This window comes from Electrona antarctica, assembly GCF_951216825.1.
Source record: "Electrona antarctica genome assembly, chromosome: 12".
Classification (NCBI taxonomy): domain Eukaryota; kingdom Metazoa; phylum Chordata; class Actinopteri; order Myctophiformes; family Myctophidae; genus Electrona; species Electrona antarctica.
In genome coordinates, this window is record NC_136793.1 from 23,840,345 (window position 1) to 23,862,494 (window position 22,150).

Consider the following 22,150-nt stretch of genomic DNA (forward strand, 5'->3'; position numbering starts at 1 on the left):
ATACAATTCTGCACGGCCACTGACTGACATTCTAGCGCGGTGGCCACATCGTAATATAACCAACCGGTGTTTCTTTCTTGGTATCACAGTGTATCACGGTGTGGTTGTGCCATCAGGATTTTCTGTGATGTCGTAATGTCTCTTTGTGTGTTCTTTGCTCCTGTTTTTTTGTCCAAGCTTGATTGGGGCGGGACACTGCTAACGGACATTGGGGCGGGACACTGTTAACGGACATTGGGGCGGGACACTGTTACGGACAATGTGACTGTTTGTGTTTGTTTTGTTCTGCAGTGCAGGCTGTAGTATTGGGGGTATATATTGTGTGTGTATATCCAATGCGTACGGATTTGGATTTGATTGTGCTTTTTGGTCAGGATACTGTGATGGCATTTTGACTTTGTTGAGCTGCATAGTGGAGACTATTGTACAGGTGTATACTACTGTATACTGTTGCTTCTTTATTGCTGGTGCTTTTTGTGATGTTGTTCCTGCTGTGCCTTACTGTACTTTTTCTTACTACTACTACTTACTTGCTGGATATTCTTTGTATATTGTGATAGTTATCATTGATATAGAGTGTTTGTTCAGTAACATGATTCTCCCTGTCTCTCCAGGTCTTTAGTAAGACTCAGGATACCAATTTTATCCAATCAGGAGAGGGAACTCGCACAGGATACAGATTAAACAAGTCAAATTGGAAGTAGTGACACAAAGAAATAAGCAGACAAAATTGGAACTGGAACAGTATAAGATTTTAGCTGATAAATGGGTACTCTATCCTGATTGGTTACAAAAAATTGCAACCCCCTGAAAGTGTGTTTTCTTTACTGAACAGACACTCTATAGCAACGAGTACTATTATATAGTGCTTTAACTTTTTAACAAAAACCTTTTTGTTTTAACCAAAACATCACTTAACCTAACTGCTGAGATACCTCTGTGGCGAGATAAATAAAGGTCTATTTATCGTGCAGACCACACTAGTATCCTTACATGTATGTCAGAAACCCAAACCCCTCCTGTATTATTTCTGTATCTATTACCCTATTGGCCTGAATATAAGACCATTTCCCAATGGAAATATTCAAAAAACGAGGTCTATTATAATCAGGGACTAGACTATTTGACATTCAATGTTCTTTTTCCACAAATGAGTCTTGAAAAATGGGGTTGTGTTATAATCAGAGTCGTCTTATATTCGGGACAATACGGTATGTTAATATCCTCCATTGTGTCTCTCTCAACATTGTGCCGGCCATGCAGGTGATTGACCTGTCCCAGTACATCCCCACATTCTTCGGTCCCGATCACGCTAAGGTGCTGTCCAGCCACCTGCTGCACTCTAGTCTGCCAGGCTTGACCGCTCTGGAGCAGATGTCGCTGATGGCCCTGGCCGACACCATCGCCACCACTAGCACTGACATCGGGGACAGCCAGGGCAAGAGCAAAGGTACTGAAAGCCTCCTGGTTCTCAAAGTGGGGTCTGGGTGGTGGTGGTGGGGGAGGAGGGAGCTTCAAAGGGTTCCCCAGCAAAAATGAGGAACATGAAATAAAATGATTGATACATAAGCCATGGATACACTTCTACACTGTGTTAGGCTGCTTAACAGGCCAATCTGAGCTACATGTGCCAGTTTGGGGCAGCTGGCAACCACTGGCAGAATACTGTGCCGTTTGGTTCACTTCAGCCCGAAATAAGCTTGTTTCGGCCCAGTGTCACTTTTGTTAGGCAGTGTGTGTCTCTGTATTGTGGCCAATAAAATATAAGCCATACATACTGTATAAAATCATGTACTGTATGGTAATATCAGTTTGACTTAACAGTGGGCATGTAGTGAAGAAATTAATGAATGTTTGTCTACATAACCATGTGCGCATCATTACGTCGACTAATGTGTGACCTAAGAAAAATCAGAATTTGATACATCTAGTTTTTTGGCAGTTAGTCAAATGCATTTCCTTTAAGCTTTGAATTCAAGTGCTCTCATTTAACGCCATCTGGTTACTGTTATGTTGTGTTGATGTAATAGCTACAGTATAACTGAGATCTGGAAAGGTAACTGACATGACGTTCTTCTTCATTGACTTTCCAGGTGGAGAGACACTGGACGACTGTGGTCTGAAGTTCCTGCTGGCTGTCAGACTGCACACCTTCCTCTCCACCTCTATGCCCCCCGCACACCGAGCACAGCTACTACGCCAAGGTACAGTGGGATACTGGCTATCGTACATTTTCTCCATGTACCATGCACAGGAATCGGCTATATATATATATATATATATATATATATATAAATTCTTTTTTTTTAACTTTGTTTAATTAACCCATTTTGGGCGGGAACCCCTTTTGGTGTTTTAAAGCATTATGTTATACTTTAGCTGCACAGAGTGCCGTGCTATGAACTTGTAAGTCTGCTATTTTTGAAAAATCGTGAAAATGTGCCTGAAATCTTTGAATATATATTGTTACAGAGCGAGTTTTTAACTCAAATCTTTGCTACTGGGGAGGTCCCTGGAACAACATATTTTCAGATGGGGGTCGGTGGCCAATTACATATACTTTTTGGGGTCCTTGACATGAAATATTGAGCACCACTGATACAGCAACATAGGTATTTCAGAAAACTGTCAGAATTTTGAAGACATTTTTTTAAATTTCGACGTCGGGCCTAAATGGGTTAAACAAGTTGCACACTATGACTTTAACTTGTACAAGTTACCCTGTCCCTGGCATATTTTGTATGGAGGTAGCGGTGTCTGACCTCTATATAACTTTTTTTGTGCAAATCTCATGGATTTCATCATTAGCTTGCTGATGGTTGTGTAACCATTCAGTGGGCAAACCGTGAAGGATGTGCATCACTTAGAGTTGTTCACCCTCTAAATGCCTTTTTCTTTTCTATCGAGGCAGGCTTAAATTCATGGATATTGTGTTGTTTTTGTCGCATTCCTAAGCCAATAATTTGACGGCCAGCAACCGAGTGCCGTGCTACGAGCTTGTAGATCTGCTATTTTTGAAAAATCGTGAAAATGTGGCCCAAATCTTTGAATATATATTCTTTCAGAGCGAACGTTTTTAACACCCCGAGCGGCATAAACGGAGTTCTCCGTCCTATCGAATAGTAACGCTCAGGACGGAGATTAATAAAAGGACAGATTTATTGATATCAAAACCGATCGCATCGCTCCACATGCTGGGAGCGTCTATTGCGCAACATTCAATGTAATTTCTGGTTGGGACGTCATCGAAAATGTTCCCCCCCATTTTAGCGGATGAGACCGAACATCGTAAAACGTGAATAACTCTTGATCTAAATAATTCCGTCCAATTCTAAGCAAAGATTATGTTTTAGACGTCCCATTGCGGTCCCGTCGCTAGTCGTGTTGGAATTAATCATACCTCTCGTTGTTGTCGATCGCCTCAGGAGAGCGCCTGGTACGTCGCTAAATGTGCTCCATTGCTGTAAATCACTGGGCGCTCTGATTTAATGGTCCTAAATACCCCCGGGCGTTCATGGTGTTAACTCAAATCTTTGCTTCTGGGTGGTCCTTGGAACAACATATTTTCAGATGGGGGTCCGCGGCCAAATACAGATAGTTCTGGGGGTCCTTGACATGAAAAGGGTTGAGAACCAGTGACATAGAAACATAGGTTCAACTGTCATGATTTAGAAGACATTTTGTAGAATCGCCCTCAGGTCTAAATGGGTTAATCGCTCGCTCAGGTTTCCAGGTCCTCTGCTGATATTATGCTCACTGGCCAGAGAGAAATAGTTAAAATGCAAAAGGAAAACATTCTCACATTTAAACCATGTCAGCTGGTCTACAATGTAATGGTATGGTCGATTTTAAAATGCGTAAGACAAAATCTCTCCCCTATGCCCCCCCTCCTCCCCCCTCTGCAGGCCTGTCGACGTGTCACTACGCCTGGGCATTCCATTCTGAAGCTGAGGAGGAGCTGTTGAATATGCTGCCTGCCCTGCACAAGGTTGACCCCACTTGGCCTGAGCTACGCTCCATGGGTGTGGGCTGGTGGCTGCGTAGCCCCAACAAGCTACGCAGGTGCATTGAGAAGGTGAGCTAAGTGGGCTTTGTTTGTGTATACTGTATGTGCATGTATAAATAGCAGCACACCAACCCTTCATGCAAATACAATGTGTGTCAGTTTAGTATCCCTATTCTGGAAATACATTAATTTATCCTAATGTTAATCTCCCATTTTAAAATTGGCTAATGGGAGGGCAGGCCGGCAGGTCAGCCACATCAACTCAGCCACATCAACTCTGACATAACCATAAACAAACCATGGCTGCACAATAGCACCCAGATACAAATATTTTTTACACAAGAGGCACTTTAGTAGTTTAGTATCTGGGGAAGTTAAATAAAGCACTCGACAAACTATTTAAAATGTACATTTTGTTCAGTTTGTTTTGCTGGTTTCATTACTCTACATTTATTGGCTTTGTATGTGCCCTAGGCTAAGGGAATGTTCTTCGCATAGTGTCTTTTTGGTGGTTTTATTGAGAGCGGTGTCGCTGGAAGACACCATGCTGCATCAATTATCATCTACAACAGCATAATCTGTCTGCACTTAATCGACCGTTGACTTGCTCATCGTCCGTACATGATTGATCAGATTGATTGTGCTTGAAACTACCAAAGGAGGAAAGCTGTATTTTTTGCTGAGGCTGCAGTAACGGTGCCACATTGCAAGATCCTGAGTGTTAATTTAACTCTTGAGAGTGTATAAATTGACCTGTAAGGGTCCACTTTTACCCTCAACAGTTAAACTCAGGAATTTAGCAGTGCATATTCTTCCTGTCTGGTGAAAACCTTGTATGTTCAAATGTTCAGGAAACTGGGGAAAAAATAACCTCTGTTCCAATTGATCCAAAGTAGTTATTATTTAGTCACAAGCTGTTAATACTTTAAATTGGTAAAGCATTTTAACCCACAGATAGACTTTCAACATTATAGGCAGAAATTCTGCACTTTTGTCAGATGGCAGCTCACAACGAGCTTGTACATTGTACATTTTTGCTACTTTTGTGTAATACTGTCATGCGACAAAGTATAAAATGGAGCATTCATTTGTGGAAAAAAAAAACATTAAAAGATGAAACATTGAGATGCAAGTTTTCTGCCCGACAGTGATGATAATCTAGTATGTGCTGCTCTCCAAAATGACCCACAAAGCAACATTCACACTGTAGATAAAGCTTCTGTGGACTGCAGGGACGTGTACTGAAATTCTAAGCACTTGTCTTTTTGTTTTGTTGTTGGGGTTTTTCTTTCGTTTTTTTTCTCCACTCCGTTTGTCAGGTTGCCAAGGCTTCTTTTCAGAAGAACAATGATCCTCTGGACGCAGCTATTTTTTACCTCGCCATGAAGAAGAAAGCAGTGGTCTGGGGACTTTACAGGTAGGCACTATTCTGACAGGCTTTTACACAAACACACACACACACAACAGCACTCTCTCCCTTCGAAGCCAAGATCAATACTGTCAGATTATAAAGAGATTAATGACAGCAATGTTGTTGTTGTTGTTTTGGAATCTATTATCTTATTCCCCCTACAGGTCTCAAAAGAATGTCAAGATGACACACTTCTTCAGCAACAACTTCAGTGAGGAGCGGTGGAGGAGAGCGGCGTTGAAGAATGCCTTTTCTCTTCTGGGGAAACAGCGATTCCAGCACTCTGCAGCCTTCTTCCTTCTGGCGGGCTCCCTCAAGGATGCTGTCGAGGTAAATGAGGACCAGAAGGGATGCAAAACAAAAATGAGAGAGACACTTGTCCCTTGGAAAAGCAAGTTTACCAATCTGAGATTTTTCTTTATTTTTTATTTTTTCAACAAGCACAATCTAGATAAAAAGTCACTTATTTTTTGCTACGTCTGATGAATCATGAATCATACCCACATTATTGGTGTCTTTGTTTATGAAATTCCTCAGCCTAGCTCTAGGATGATGTATGATCAAAATCCTAGCATATTGTAAGCAGTCCCCAACAGGGACATAGTGGCTGGTGATGGATGTCATTCTGCAACACCAGCACTTTTTATCAGCGTGTACAGTATTTTCCCTTTTTATTTATTAAAACAGCCTGACATGTTCCAGAGGTGGTGTCTTTGTCAAAAGCTTTTAACAATATGCACTGAAGAATTATTGATGTTGGGCTGTTGACTCTTGGGTGTTGCCGTGTTCTACATACAATATTTCCCTTAAGCAATAACCTACTCGCAGCGAAGCCCTTTACAGAAGGGACAAGCAACATTGTCCCTTCATGTTACGAAAGAATGTACTTCCATAACTTCATACTGCATGTTCCTGCTACTAAATATAGATTTGTGCCCTAGTATGCGTTCTTCCACATGCTTTCCCAGTATGCTGTAGTTTGTAAAGGAATGCTAGTATCTCTTAATGTCAGACAAACTATGAAAAGATAATCTACACGGTTCAACTTTTGTTTTTTAACATTGTATTCGCTCAGTTAAACCTCGCTGTGAAAGACCTGGAAGGGGGGAGTGGAAATCACATTATTTTCTCTACAGGAGAAATGACTACGTTCGCTGAGAATTATGCAAATGAGTGTCATCATGGTAAAGGGCAACGGTTGACTTTGTTTGGTCTCTCTAGCGTAGGTAGCCTAATTTAAATGCAGCTCACACCCTGAGAGCCTGAAATGAGTTGCACCCCTCATTCACCCCCCCCCCCCCACCCCCCCCCCGCAAACACTTGCATGTTTGATTTCCTTCTCTCCCTCATTAGCGATAAAAGGGAAAATCCTAACCCCAATTCATCTCCGAAAATAATTATGAGGTGTGTATCTGTGACAGAAGTTGGACGTGACCTCATTTCATTTTGAGATTATGTTTAGGAAATGTGAATATTTTCTCAAGGCTTGTTCTGTCCCATTCTGCCCTCATCCGAACCCTGAAATGTGAACCCTGACGATGATGACTTCTCTTCCAGGTGTGTGTAGAGAAGTTGCAGGACCTCCAGCTGGCGCTGGTGATCTCTAGGCTGTATGAGTCCGAGTTTGAGACGGCTTCCACCTACAAAAAGATCCTTCAACGACACGTCCTCGGCATGGACAAACAGGTACTCTGTGTGTGTGTGTGTGTGTGTGTGTGTGTGTGTGTGTGTGTGTGTGTGTGTGTGTGTGTGTGTGTGTGTGTGTGTGTGTGTGTGTGTGTGTGTGTGTGTGTGTGTGTGTGTGTGTGTGTGTGTGTGTGTGTGTGTGTGTGTGTGTGTGTGTGTGTTGATGGTTTCAGTCTGGAAATTGCAAAATGTGAAAAGGAAAGGTAATTTCCATGACAACCTTAGCATAAATCTATGTTAGCCACTAATGTCTGGATTAGATGGCAAAGGAAATGTTTCAATAAAAGATGAATATGGGTTGGATTATAACCGTTTTATAGTCCAATAAATTGATGGAAATGTACCTAATTCACTTCAAATTTGCTTGACATTTGTATGGAAAATGAACTCGGGAGTTACCTGAAGGTGCCTCCAGTCTGATAGTATGTTCTCCTGCTCAGATTGCAGCTCATCCAGACCCGTTCCTGCGCAGCGTGGCCCACTGGGTCCTGGAGGAGTACAGCAGAGCTCTGGACACTCTGCTGGAACAGCCTGCTAAGAGCACCACCTCTGGGCCCACTGGGGGCACATCTGACCCCGGTACATTTATAGTGCTAAACGATGTCTGTCTGGGATTTAGCTAGTACACAGTCAAATCCCAGTGGTGCTAACTTAACTCTGAGAGTGTAGGAATGTAACCAAATGGGCCCTTCCATGTGCATTTAGTTACATTTGTACACATTTGGAGTTACAAATAAGACATAGTAAATTAATTACGGAATAGAATAATAAATGAATACTGAGGATCCTATTTTGTATTTCCTATATGTCTATATTCCAGAGACATGCTGCTGAGAGGAAGTACAGACAATGGCAGAACGTCAGTGCTCCTCTCTTGCATAGGTCTTTGGTATTAAAAGCAGGCTCGTTTATAACAGCTAAGATTAAACAAAAATGTTGCATGTGTGACTGAAAGAAATACAAGTAGACCTATCAGATTTACTGGTGGTACCAGTAGACTACTGTTATTCTATATTTTTGTGGGTGACAAGTTCAACCAGCAGTGAGTCCAGTGACTTAGTGCTGTATGTCTGTCACGGATCCCAGGTACAACCTTGTCTTCTGTCATAGGAGTAATTGGTCTATAGTATATTATTTATGGATGCGTGCAAGTGAACACAAGTGTAGATCACATGAGAAAGATATATGTGTGTGTGTGTATAGGACTTGTCTGTAAAGCTTGCATTAAGAATGGAAGAAGCACTGAACTTAATGTGAACCTCACCATGACTTGAGAGATAAAGCGCTCCCTGATGAGCACCCTCCTTGTGGAGATGATTTCTCTGTCTGGGAGTTTAGTTTGGACACTTAGTTTACAACAATGTACCATCTGTTTAATCAAATCTTTTCTGGACTAACTGATTTGAATTGATGAACAAATGCTTGTACATTTTGTATGGAAATATCTTGTAGAATGAGGGTTAATATAATGCCCCCCTTCCCCTATATTTTTGCCTTTTTGTTTTCATCCTAGAATATGGTTCAGGTTGTTTTTAACACGCAGCCCGCCAGAACCGTAGAAAACGGTGTTAAATTAATTGTCTAGCCTGCCAGAAACGTATCTTATATTCTTTAATCCATGTTTTGATCCGATTGTATCGTTAGCCACCGTTCAAGTGGGACAGTGGCTATTTTGAAGATGCGCGCGCATTCACTTGCATTCAATGGTCCGCGTTCAAATGCCTGTATCTCCAAATCGTCGTTTCTGGTGAAAACATGGTTTTTCAACGGCCGACAGCAGGCCCTGTGATACTCGCGGTCAGGTTTTTTCTGCACCGAGCGAGAGAACAACAACCGGTCAAGACACCACCACACACATTTTGTCATTGTAACATGCTGTTACGGATCGTTCAAAATAAGTGTTACGTGCGATAAAACCTTGGCAATGTGCGATTTAATGCTGGTGGCAAGACGGTTAAATATAAAATGCTGCGAGAAATAAAACATTAAAAGAAAAACATATGGAAAGACCTTGGATTTAAAGGAGGCAATATTTAGGAACCACATTTTGCTAACCATCTATTCTCAGTTAGCTGTCATAGGCTCCCTAGTTGTCCTTCTAGTCCCCCAATAACAGAACGCCAGGCATTTGGCCTAGATAAGAGAGCTCTGCACTACAAAATGTCGAATATAATTACTGATTCATTGTGCGTCCCTTCTCCGCATCTGATTCAATAACAATAACACAACATGGCAGGCACTAACTGTGATCAAAGCAGTAGGGGGACTGTTTTGCACACACTTCAGTTTAAATAGCCCAGTCTCCTCTCACTTGTGTGTATTTCTATGGCAGGTCCCTCAACCACGTCCCCATTCAGCCCTGAGGTGTTCAACTTCTACACCTACCTCCGCACTCACCCTCTGCTCCTCCGCCGGCATTTGGGCTCATCAGACAAAGCCAAAGTTGGTCTGACTACAGAGGGCCGCAGAGCAGACTCGATCACCCTGGTGGAGAGAAGGCTGTTCTTCACTGCAGCGTATGCCCACCTCCAGGCAGGCTGCCCTATGCTGGCCCTGGAAGTTCTTTCCAAGATGCCCAAAGTCCACAAGCATTCCAAACTGGTTGTCAGCCTGGGGGATACGGGCATGAGCCCAGAGCTCAGTGACGGAAGCCAGAAAGGCCAGGCGTTTGATTGGTCGCAGCCGGTTCTGAACGGGTATGAGTCGGCCGGGGACAGCCTGTCCAACAGCCAATCGGACTCGATGTTGAGTTTCGACTGGAGTCAGCCACCGATGGCTGTCCTGGATGAGCCCCTGGAGCTGAAGTGGGACAGTGACAAAGACAACGAGGACGAGGAGGAGGAGGAGGAGGAGGATGAGGATAATAAAAGCAGCAAGAAAGGTGTGGCGGGGGACAGCGTGTTTCATCATGACACCCAGGACACCATGTCCCCTTTGTCTGAGACGGCCACGGAGGAGGACGGCAAGGACATCAACAGCGACGACTTCATAGTGCCATCTGAGGACATCCTGGCAGCCCAGCTGAAGTTCAGCGCGTGCCTGAAGATCCTGACCAATGAGCTGAGGACCCTGTCAACGGGCTACGAGCTGGAGGGAGGGAAGCTGCGCTACCAGCTCTGCCAGTGGCTAGAGAGAGAGGTGAGAGAATACTTTATACTTTTGAGTGGTGTAAACCACTCCTACAACTGGCTTTTGTGTGCAGAAAAAATGAGCATGGTTGCTATGTTCAAAATAATTTCTGACGTAATTAAATCACACCCGGGTGAACAGGGTGAACATAGCAACCATGCTCATTTTCTCTGCACACATTACGTCAGACATGATTTCATTACCTTACACCACTCAGTTCACACGGGTGTGATTTTTTTTCATGTAAGTCTCGATGGCCGAGACTTTTTTTTTAAACCACCTAAAGACTAGGCAAGTAAGACAAATGGCTTGTTTGTCTATGAAACAATTGCAGTGTCTTGTGAAAATGAAGCCTTTAATAACTTGATGAAATGCATTACATTATTCATTCCACAGATTCTCTAGCCCATGGATGATAGATTCCCTGTAGCAACATGAATGTAAAAACATTACATTTTGTTTCCCCAGGTGGTGGCTCTCCAGCACTGCTGCAGCTATAAGCCCTGTCTGCTGGGGCTGTCCGACCACACTATGGCTCCTGTCTCTGGGGCAGCAGAGGAGGAACCGGTGGGTGTTTGGTTGCTGCCATGGCAGCACATCTTTTCAGATTCATCATCATGAAGTGTTTTTTTTTTTTTTTTTATGTTGTACTGATGAAAATAAGTCTCCAAAAAAAGGACTTCTTTTCTATTTACACACCCCATGAAGCTAATGATTTGTAGACCAGAATGTATCTCTTCCGTCCTTCCACAAAATAATAGAAAATGCTCGATAGTGGGCTCAATAAGAAACCGGCTCGATAAGGTGCTTGTTATCAATACAAATTAACAAGATCCATCCCTATGTGGCAGTAAAAACCAATGAGGGGCTAATTGATTATAATGTTTTTCTTTCAACAGCCTGTAAGCCCGCCTTGTGAGAGCCAGAGGAGCCGGAGACACTGGCTCCAGAGTAACCAGTCTCTTCTGAGGATGTTCCTGAGTTACTGCAGCCTGCATGGCTCTCATGGTGGAGGCCTGGCCTCTGTGCGCATGGAGCTCATTCTGCTGCTGCAGGAATCCCACCAGGTATTTGAAACGGATGCACACCCACGGTCACCCTTTTAGCAAAAACATATATGCTTATCCGTAGTCGGGTCCTTAGCATCCTAAGCAGTTGCCCGAACCACCTAAGCTGGCTCCTTTCCAGGCGAAGAAGCAGTGGCTCTACTCTGAGTGTAATATGTGGTTTTAGATATTTTAGATTTTACCAGTGAGCCCAGTGTCTCTGATGTCATCGACACTGGGCTCACTTCCTTCCTGGACTACAATTCCCATAATGCTTTGGTGTACTGAGACAACATGTAGTCCAGGAAGTAAGTGAGCCCAGTGTCCATTCACCCAGTCTGCCACCATCACCCACAGTGTCATCGGGTCCTACAGCAAACTATGCTGAATAAGGGAACTTATTATTATATGCCCTATATTTTTAACCAGTTACACCATACATGGGCAACTGGCACATGCGGCCCACAGGTTAATATCCAAATACTGATATATTATTGATTTCAGCTGTTACAATTCCAAACATGCAAACATAACCCGCTTTAATTACTTCAGTCTATACCAGTAAGACGCCTGTGGGGCGAGAAGCGTCCTCACCCTAAACGTGACAGCAGACTATGGGCGAGCGCTGGCACTTTGGCATGGGGGGGTCAGATCAACATATCCGCCTGGGTGACAGCAGACTGCTGGGCGAGCGCTGGCGCTTTGGCATGGGGGGGGGGGGGGGGGGGGGGGTCAGATCAACATATCCGCCTGGGTGACAGCAGACTGCTGGGTGAGCGCTGGCGCTTTGGCATGGGGGGGTCAGATCAACATATCCGCCTGGGTGACAGCAGACTGCTGGGCGAGCGCTGGCGCTTTTGCATGGGGGGGTCAGATGAACATATGCAATGAATTCTGTACTGGCCACATATGTCTTGAGTGTACATGGTTTGATGAGATCAGATCAACATATGGAATGTCAGAACAGGTCAGCTCCATATATGGGGGGGCACTGTCTTGACTCGTGAGTGTACAGGCTTTGTTGAGGGCCCAGGAAGGGCTGGCCCTTACTTTTCGCCGGGCCTGTTGAGAATGCCCCTCACTTCACACAGGTGTGATACTGTGATTTCTTTCTTTCTAAACCACATCTCTTCAACAAAATTAGCTGATCTAAGATGTTGCTGATTTCACAACATTGTGAGCTTGTAGAGCTGTTTTTTGCCAAATGTGCATCTCAGAATATGAACCCTAGTGGTGGACTTGTCTAAATAGGGAAATTGCATATTACAGGAGGGGGGGGGGGGGGGGGGTGTGTGTGTGTGTGTGTGTGTGTGTGTGCAGTCTACGTGTTTGTTTTACACAAGGTGTAAGGAAGGCATGAAATTGTCAAGTGTGTGTACAGTGTATATATTGGGGATGTGAATTATCGATTAATATTTAATTGATACGTTTGGATACGCTTATCGATCAATTAACCGGTTAGTTAAGCTGAGTTTTTGTAAAAAAAATCAGAATCTTAATTTCCCAGACAGCTTTACCTTCACAGAAAACCACCCAATGATAGAACCGCAGAATTTTCGGTTAATTACGATTAGTTATTAACTGTTTAATCGACTAATTTCTTAACAGCGATTAATCAATTAACGATGAACTTAACATCCCTAGTATATATAGGGCCAGTGCATAGGGAGGAGTTGGAGGAGGGGGCTGCGTGGTTACTATACTCAGTTGGCATCTTAGCAGTAGTTGACCGATTTATTTTTGTGAAGGATCCAAAAGGTACATACACACAGTACTATAGGAAGGTCATGAATGAAAGATGAACCACAAAACCTTCTGAAAGCAACTGGGTCAACCAGGGTTTGGCATTCATTCTCTCATAGCTGTGTGTGCGTGCAGCTTAATGCAACCATATTCAATACTTTATTGCAACTCACAAACACGCACACTCACGCAGGCCTACTTCCTGATAGTGAGGTTCCGGAGGGACGTCTCGCTAGAAGTCAAATTGTAATCTTAAGGATTGTTAACTGCTCTCATAAGTTGTCATGGTAGCACAGTTGACGTTCAAAGTGAATTAATTCTGCTCTACTGCTTTTGATTTCTGAAGAAAAGCAGCAACTCTTCCTGTCAAAAACACACACACACACACACATACACACACACAACCTTTGGTATTTCTGCATTGTCCAGTAGTTCTTAAAGTGGGGTCCAGGGACCCAGCAAAATATGCTAATATGTATACCATCAAAGTCAGTTGGCACAGTCAGTAGTGCTGTCGCCTCACAGCTAGAAGGTCCTGGGTTCGATTCCCGCCTGGGACGCTGTGGGTGTGTTCTCTCCTCCGCATCATCAGTGCCCATACCCGAGGTGGGGTTGGCGAAAGGAACTTCCACGCACTATGTCCGGCCGGGGAAACTCGCCTCTGTCAGGTGAAAAGAAGCAGCTTGGACTCCATGCATAGAAAGAAGCGTGAGGTCAGTCCGCTGCCCCCACAGGTTGGCAGAGGAAGTGTAGCGCCCAGGATTACATTAGATAATTGACACTGGGTGAAATAATGGGTTGCAAAATCGTGGGATAAAAATGTAAAGAGTTAAAAGTCAGTTTAAGCACTTTAACCCTAGTAGTACATTATTGGTTATTTGAAAATTGCCGATCTACAACACGTCACAACGCGTTGCGAGCTTTGCGAGCTTTTAATTTGCTCGTCTTTATGTGAAAAAGTTTGAAAATCATGTTGAGGAAGGGTGTAACATACAGATGGTCTGTTCCTCAAGAACAATAACGTTGTGAGCTTGTAGATTGGCTATTTTTGAGTGGTGTAAACCACTCCTACAACTGGCTTTGTTAGTTTGTCTGTCTGTTCATACCAAAAAAATGAGCATGGTTGCTATGGTCACCCAGTTCACACGGGTGTGATTTAATTACGTCAGACATTACGTCAGACCACAGCTGATCAGTCTATATAAGATCTTACACCACTCGGTTCACACAGGTGTGATTTTTACAAAATATTTGCCTCAGAATGGGGACACTAGGGTTCCTATGATTAATATGGCTATACTATGCACACACACACACACACACACACACACATGCACACACAGGTCCCACACCCCTCACTGCCTTTGGTCAGATTCTATGCATCTTATCTCATCTTGGGTTAGTTTGCACTGCGATACTTGTGTCATCATACGCAGTTATCCTCATCCCTTCTGATTATGTCTCAGCAGGAGGCCTGCTGTTGCCTCACAACTCACATCAAAGCAAACACACCCAGACTTCTCTTTTCTGAGCTCTTTTCATGAGCCGTTCATGAGCCACAAAAAGAAAAACAAGGGAGTGAGACAGTTGCAAGTTTTTCTCCATTTGTGTTAGACAGGTCATTAAATCTTATCAGTTATAATAAGGCTGCTATAATTATACACTTTTTGCCCTATTTAAACAACACATTACTTACACTGTATAAATCTTAAGCTGGATTTATACCAAAAACAGCACCTCTCCAGTTTAAGCTCACAACATGCAGCAAGATGGGTTGTGAGCTTGTAGAGCCTCTATTCTCCACTGTTAACCAGATACTGCACATAACACATTTAAATCCCTGGATGTGTCTGCCTCAGTGCATTGGAACTCATCCCACACGCAACATACTGTAGGCACTAGCCGGCAGCCAATTTTATTTGTATAGCACATTTAAACAAGTGCTTTACACAGAACATCAAGCAAAGGAAACAACAGTCATTGCACAAGACCAGAAATGTATTTTGGCCCTAAACCATTCAACGCTTTATAGACCAACAGTAGTATTTTGTAATCAATTATTTGACACACAGAGAGCCTTAAATGGAAGGATTTAAGAACTGGTGTGATATGCTCCACTTTCTTGGTATTGGTAAAGACTCGAGCAGCAGTGTTATGAATCAACTAGTCGTTTTTTGTAAGAGACAAGTCTAGTGAAGATTAATGTGTGGATAGGTTTTTCTAGATCTTGCTGAGACATACAGTAAGTCCTTTAACTTGTGTGATTTTGTTAATTTGGCTGTTTAAATTCAGGTCTGAGTCCATAACTATGTCAAGGGTTTTCACTTGGCTAGAGGTTTTTAACATTGGAGCTGGGTGTCTTCCTTAGCTCCAAAAACGATTACTTCAGTTTTCTTTAATTGACAATAATATGGCGCATCCAATTGTTGTTTTGTTCAATGCATTACTTTAATTTGGACTGTATTAACATCCACATCCTGCCTACAGGACGACTCTGCTAGCCCATCAACGGTGGCACTCTGCCCCCAGCATGCCTCCATCCCTCTTCTTTTGGCTTGCACGGCCAACGCCAAGACGGTGGTGGCCAATCCCATAGTCCACCTGACCAACTTGACTCATGACATCTTGCACACCATCAATGGCCTGGACTCTCCTCCGCACCCTGATGTGATCAACAGCGAGGTGAGACACACAGAATGACCCCTGGTCCTCAGGGTCACCACTTTTTCGATTAATCCAATGAAAAAGTGTGGTTCTTAAATATATATATATCTTTTCTAATTAACTAAATCGATTAGTCTGGCTAGCCACTCTGTTTTTGCTGTTGTGCAATAAAAGTTGATACGTTGCATACATTTGTGATGCATGAACATGTTTGTCGCAAGGAGATTTGCAATCTTTTGCTATTTTTCAGGAATCTCTTCATTCACACAAATAAATGTTTTTTCTGCTTGACAAAACAGAGCTCTGAATTTAAGTTTCCATTGCAAGAGGACAAGGGCACTGGGAGATGTGGGAAATGACCCACAAAATCAAATGGATTATTTTTTGGTCCATGTAGCTCAAAATCTGTGAAATTGATGTTAAGCCTACTGTATGTAGAAACATATTAGTAGGCAGGTTATGGGGAAGTAAATGGTTTCTATTTTTCAAGTGTGTCCCAATTTAACCTTAATTCCCGTTTGTGCCCACTCCTGGGGCCATATGCACTGTATCAGAGGAAAGCTATTTCAAATGTGGTGTTTGTGCTGTTTTACTCTCATTGATCTATTGGTCTGTTTTGGGCGTGCAACAGTTAATTTAACTAATTGATTTACTTGGTTATTAAAATAATTGTGTTCATTTGTTGATAGTTGAAGTTTTCGATTCATCAACAAAGTAATTGGGGTCAGATCAACATATGGAATGTCAGAACAGGTCAGCTCCATATATGGAGTTCTAAGGGTGGCAGCGGGGGCAGTGTCTTGAGTGTACAGGGTTTAATGGGGTCTGGCCATATATGGAGCGTGTCTTGAGTGTACAGGGTTTGATGAGGTCAGATCAACATATGGAATGTCACAACAGGAAGGACGGGTGGGATCAACATATGGAATGTCAGAACAGGTCAGCTCCATATATGGAGATCTAAAGCCCTAACCACACCGAAGGGTCAAGACTGTTTTAGCGACCGTGTGATATGTCCTGTTGCACGTCCCTAGTGATTCAACGCATGGAATTCAATGGCCCAAACCACACCAAAGGGTCGAGATGGTTTTAGCGTTAACTCCTTGCAACCGTTTGGACCCAAGGAGTTGCATGGTGACCCTTTGGTGTGGTTAGGGCTTAAGGGTTTGAGGTCAGATGTAGAGTTCCCGGCCTGGCTCCATATATGCAGATCTAGGTGATGATCCAGTCTTCTCCATGTATGGTTATCCAGGGTTAGATATGGTCAGTGTCGTGATCTTCATATATGGAAATGGCCATATATGGTGCCGTGACTTGTCACAAGGCGTGATGTCACGAGGCGTAACCATATATGGAGGCGTGATGTCACGAGGTGTGACCATGTGTGACCATATATGGAGGTGTGACATTATGGAGGCGTGACTAATGGACGGGAGATGCAGGTATTCATAGTAAATGAGACTCCAAACGGCTAACTATTTTTCCCATGCACCTTTTTCTTACAGCCACGCTACACCAGGCTTTTCGTGCACAAAACGCGCGCGTTTACCCTAAACACGTGCGTTGAATTTAGGTCCAGTCCTGAGAAAAGCCTGGTGTAGCGTGGCCGTCAGCCGTGGCCTAAAAGTAGACTAACATGGAAATGTATATGTGATTACGGAAGTCAACACTTGCGCGTTCACGTGCAGAAAATTCCAACCGGATCTCAACTTCATGTTCTGATTTATTATGGCGATAAAACAGGTGGACAGTGCGTGGGTCAAAGCACCAGCATTATGCAAGTAACCTTAAGTTGTCATAAATCTGAGGAATGCAGAAATATATGTATCTCTTTAGTAGGGATTGTAAACAAACTTTCATACTGTATGACCCTTGTTCTTTCAGATCTACGTGATGCACAGCCTGGCTGCTTCTCTGTCTGCCTGTATCTACCAGTGTCTCTGTGAGGGGCACAACTACAGGTGGGTGTGTTACTGAGCATTTTGTTGTTAGATTTTTGCTCTGAGTGACCTGCTACTTAGGCACCATTCACACCTGAGAGACAGCTGTCTCCTCGGTGTCTCCCGTCTCTTCTGTTTGTCGCACGGCTCACATTGCATTTTCAATGGGAGTCACATGGTTTGACGAGACAACCTTGTTCCATGGGGGGGGAAGGAGGGCAGAAGACAGCCAGGGAGCAAGCTTGTCTCGTCAAACCACGTTACCACGTGACTCCCATTGAAAATTGCATTGCGAGCCGTGCGACACACAGAAGAGACGGGAGACACCGAGGAGACAGCTGTCTCTCAGGTGTGAACGGCGCCTTAGAAGAACATTCTCCTTGTCCATCTGTTTACTAAACGTATGTAAGGAGTAGTTCACCCAAAAGATGACTTAACCCATTTTGGGCGGGAACCCCTTTTGGTGTTAAAAAAATAGCAGATCTACAAGCTCATAGCGCGCCACTCGGTGGCGCGCTATGAGCTTGTAGATCTGCTATTTTTGAAAAATCGAAGAACGACTGACATAGAAACATTGCTTTTTCAGAAAACTGTCAGGATGTAGACATTTTTAGAACCTGATCTCAGGTCAAAATGGGTTAATTTCTATCAGTTACATGCCCCATGAACCCTTGAATTCAAGGAGATGTTTTATATAGTTTGATGACACTCAGAGACTCTTGGAGTCTCCGCCAGTCTCATGTGATTGTGATCACATCCTCATTTTTAATCAGGCCTGTTGTCAAACCAGCTGGGTTTATTTCTGTGATTGAAAACACTGAACTCTAATTTCACCTTGAAATTAACTGCTTCACATACTTTTGCCACTCAAAATATTGGATAATTTCCCTCAATAAATAAATGACCATGTACAATATTTGCATCACATTTGTACAATTAATTAGTGTCTCTTTTATATGCTTCATGTTCTTCATAATCATGCAAAGAAATATAGAGAAAATTTGAATGGGTTCCCAAACTTTCAGGCACCAATGTTGTCTAGAGCTGTGCTGCTTGTGAGAATGCCTGTCACGGTTGTCTGTCAGAGTGCTTGTTGCGCTACAGAATCCTTTTAACTCCAGCTCTGACCGGATCATGAACCTCAGAGCTATGGTGCTGTGACCCCAGAAATAGAATGACAGTGAAAAATGTCACACAGGGAAAGGGGAGAATGTTATTTTTTTAGGGCATGAGACTAGGGAAAAGACTTCTTTATTATTCTAGCTTAAAGATCTTAAAGTTGCACTTTCATCACTCCTAACTGACTGGGGAACTGGTTGGCTGTATCCAGGGCTTGCTCTTGGCCAGAGATATTTACACACAACTTGAAGAGCAGTGATGGAATGCGTACTGCAGTTTACCATGACACAGAGAGTGAAATTAACCTTTAGCAAAGCCCCGCCCTCTCCCACTTAGACACTCCCACTTGGACACTTTCCAGCCAGGCTCATTCATGTAAATATCATGGATTTTACACATTCAATACTGGTTCATTTTTGGAACCAGACCTTCAAAATCTCTTCCAAATCCATCATCAAGGCCTGCCATACTGTATGCACTGGAAAAATATGTGCGTGACATTTCTTTTATAAAACAATGTTTTATCATATAGGGAAATTATTTGTGGAGAGGTTTGTCTAACCCATGTTATGCTTAGCTGTGATTGGACCATAGCAGTTTGGGGAGGGGCTTAGCTATAGGTCAATTAGAAATAACCTCTGTACTTTTTGTTCAAGTCCCAATGTTTGGTAGAGAGATGGAGTGGATAAAGATATGTATGTGCTGTTTATAAGTCAACGTCATAGAAGGAATCTCATAATGTTGGCTTGTGGTGTTGACCCTTTCAGCCAAGCTGACAACATTCTGATCCACACACGTCTGTCTGTCTGTCTCTCCCGCTCCCTCTCTATGCAGAGCTGTATTCTCTGACTATCTTGCAAGAGCTGACATACAATGTTATATTTGGAGATCACATCTGGTGCAAACGATGAAGGCATCACATCCCCGTACCGCGTCTCCCCTCTCAGTGATGTTCCTCTCGGCTGACATGTTCCTCTCTGATGTGGAGGCAATTGGTTATTTGAGGAGCTCACAGAAATACTTACTGGATCTCAAAAAGCAAACTAATAGGCCCCCTGTCGGGTTGAGTCCTCAGTATTCCCCATACCCATTGTTCTCAGCCCCTAACTACTCAAATTCATTTACGGCATGCTGAATAAACCCTTTTGATGTGAGAAATATGGCTCATATCATAGGAACGTTTGTTGAATTCCTTATTGTAAGCAAGCCGTTATAAGACAGGGTAATGTAGTACAGTGGTAGCCTGTTTTGATTTTTTGTCTTTGCTGGAACCGATCTCAACTGGTGATTTGGTGAACCTGCAGATTTTTTTTTTATCATTTGGGGAGACCTCTATCTATAAATGCACCACGTCTCTATATGTCTGTACGTGTGTACGGCTGTAATCAAATTGACACACACGTTGCACACCCCCACAGGGAGTGCAGTGCCCGGTGTCGGACCCACGGTTGTCCAGAACTGCCACAAAAGGCCTCTGCCTGGGCTCTGGACAGTGCCCCTGCCCAGGGTCCATATATGGAGCTGGCCTGTTCTGACATCACAACACTCCATATTTGGGCATGCCTGACACAGAACTCTATATATAGGAATAAAGGGACACAGAGAGACGGATACGGAAATCTCCATATATGGGCAGAAAAGGGACACAGACGAAATGTGTGGAACAGGTACTCTGACACGGGTACAACGGGTATTGCATAGCCGGGTGGGGCATGGATCTCCAACTTCCATCGTTACAGACTCAGTGCTCTACAGCCGGGCACCGGTCTAGTTTCCTAATTTAGCAACAAAGTTAAAACATTAACTGTGTTTGACATTATATATTTACACCACCTTCTGTAAGCCCTTTACTTTCCCCACTTTTTCAAGTACTGTACTTCATGTTTTATGCAGATGTTTTCGTTTTGCTCTCATGCTGATTTTGAGTGTATTGCTTATGCGTGTTTGTGTGCTTTCATTCGTTCCGCCACAGCCACGTGAATGAGTTGACTGGGATTGTGTACCAGAGTGTGTTGCTGGCTCAGAAGCAGCCGATGAGAACAATCAGCATGGAGGAGACTGTCCAACCGAACACCTCTCCTGCACAGTGGCCAGGTAAACCAGCATTTATACTACGGTCTGTCACTTGCTGAAAATAAATGCGTAAAATGTGTTTAATCCTACAGTCACACACAAATATCAGAGGTCTGCTCCCCAACTGTATGAGGTGGTGTATATCAAAAGTTCTTGTTTCTGGGTCTCTCTCTGAAATACGGTATCCCAGGCTAAACTTAATATCTAATCATGCACCGGGCTCGCTGATAACAAACTATCTTTACACCTGGGAAAAACTGAATCCATTCTCTTTGGATCTAATAGTAATCTCAGCAAGGCAGATGGCTTCTTGGTTAGAGTGGGTGACAATATTATCACACGTAAAGATGAAATTACCTACCTAGGTTCCATCCTGGAGGCTAATCTTTCCGGTGATAAAATGGCCACCAACGTAATCAAAAAAGTCAACCAAAGAACAAGATTCCTTTACAGGATCTCCTCACTGGTCAACAAAAACACCTTGAAGACCTTAACAGGAGCCCTCGTACAAGGTTTCTTTGACTATGCATGCACCTCCTGGTACCACAGCACCTCAAAGGCCCTTAACCCATTTAGGCCTGACGTCGAAATATTAAAAATCTTCTAAATCCTCCAGTTTTCTGAAATAAATATTTGCACGATTTTGGCCTCACCCCCCGAACCCACCTCACCCCTGCCCACTTTGACAGGCTGGAATGGCTTAGGGTTGACGACAGAGTACAGCATCTTGCAATGGGTCTGGTCCACAAGATTCGATACACCACCAAGATACCCATGTACCTAGATACTTCCTTAATGTTAACGAAGTCCACACCCACAACACCAGAGGGAGTGCAACGAACCATGTACAACCCAGATTCGGCACAAACAAGGGACTAAATTCTTTTCGCTCCTATGCCACCAAAATGTGGAACGCCCTACCAACAGTCATTAAGACATGGACCAACAGCTTGACAGCGAAGGTTACATGATCTCCTGGCTTAGCCATGAGATCATGTAACCCCTAATCTAACAAAAATAGAGACCACACACTGGATCTAAAGGTTTACAATGTATTAACCATGGTATGTGACGTATCCCTAAGCGGCTCTTCCTCACAATGGAAATGCCAAAATACACCTACTGTATATACACAGTACACGCTTTGCTGACTCAGCTGACCAGCGACCAGGCTGGCACAGATGACACCATCAATGAGCTAATTTGTACAGCAAAATGCCCATAATGGATTTGACAATATTCTATACATAACAGTATACAACACAACCAGTAGGTCAAAAGCCTCTGACCCCTCCTATTACTGCTGTTAGAGAAGGCTTTCCCAAACTGTGGT

General features: G+C 43.4%; 1 protein-coding gene across 3 annotated transcripts in view; it reads left to right on the forward strand.

Annotated features, from left to right (window-relative positions):
* Positions 1–22,150, forward strand: part of dmxl1 (Dmx like 1) — a 74,281-nt gene that overhangs the window by 32,292 nt on the left and 19,839 nt on the right. For all 3 annotated transcript variants that reach the window (XM_079516635.1, XM_079516633.1, XM_079516634.1), the window contains exons 22-34: positions 1,264–1,450; positions 2,094–2,204; positions 3,906–4,075; positions 5,326–5,423; positions 5,582–5,747; positions 6,975–7,103; positions 7,544–7,682; positions 9,436–10,241; positions 10,701–10,799; positions 11,132–11,299; positions 15,509–15,703; positions 17,570–17,646; positions 20,717–20,838. In XM_079516635.1, coding sequence (XP_079372761.1) covers positions 1,264–1,450; positions 2,094–2,204; positions 3,906–4,075; positions 5,326–5,423; positions 5,582–5,747; positions 6,975–7,103; positions 7,544–7,682; positions 9,436–10,241; positions 10,701–10,799; positions 11,132–11,299; positions 15,509–15,703; positions 17,570–17,646; positions 20,717–20,838 — 2,467 coding nt within the window. The remainder of the gene's footprint in view (positions 1–1,263; positions 1,451–2,093; positions 2,205–3,905; positions 4,076–5,325; positions 5,424–5,581; positions 5,748–6,974; positions 7,104–7,543; positions 7,683–9,435; positions 10,242–10,700; positions 10,800–11,131; positions 11,300–15,508; positions 15,704–17,569; positions 17,647–20,716; positions 20,839–22,150) is intronic.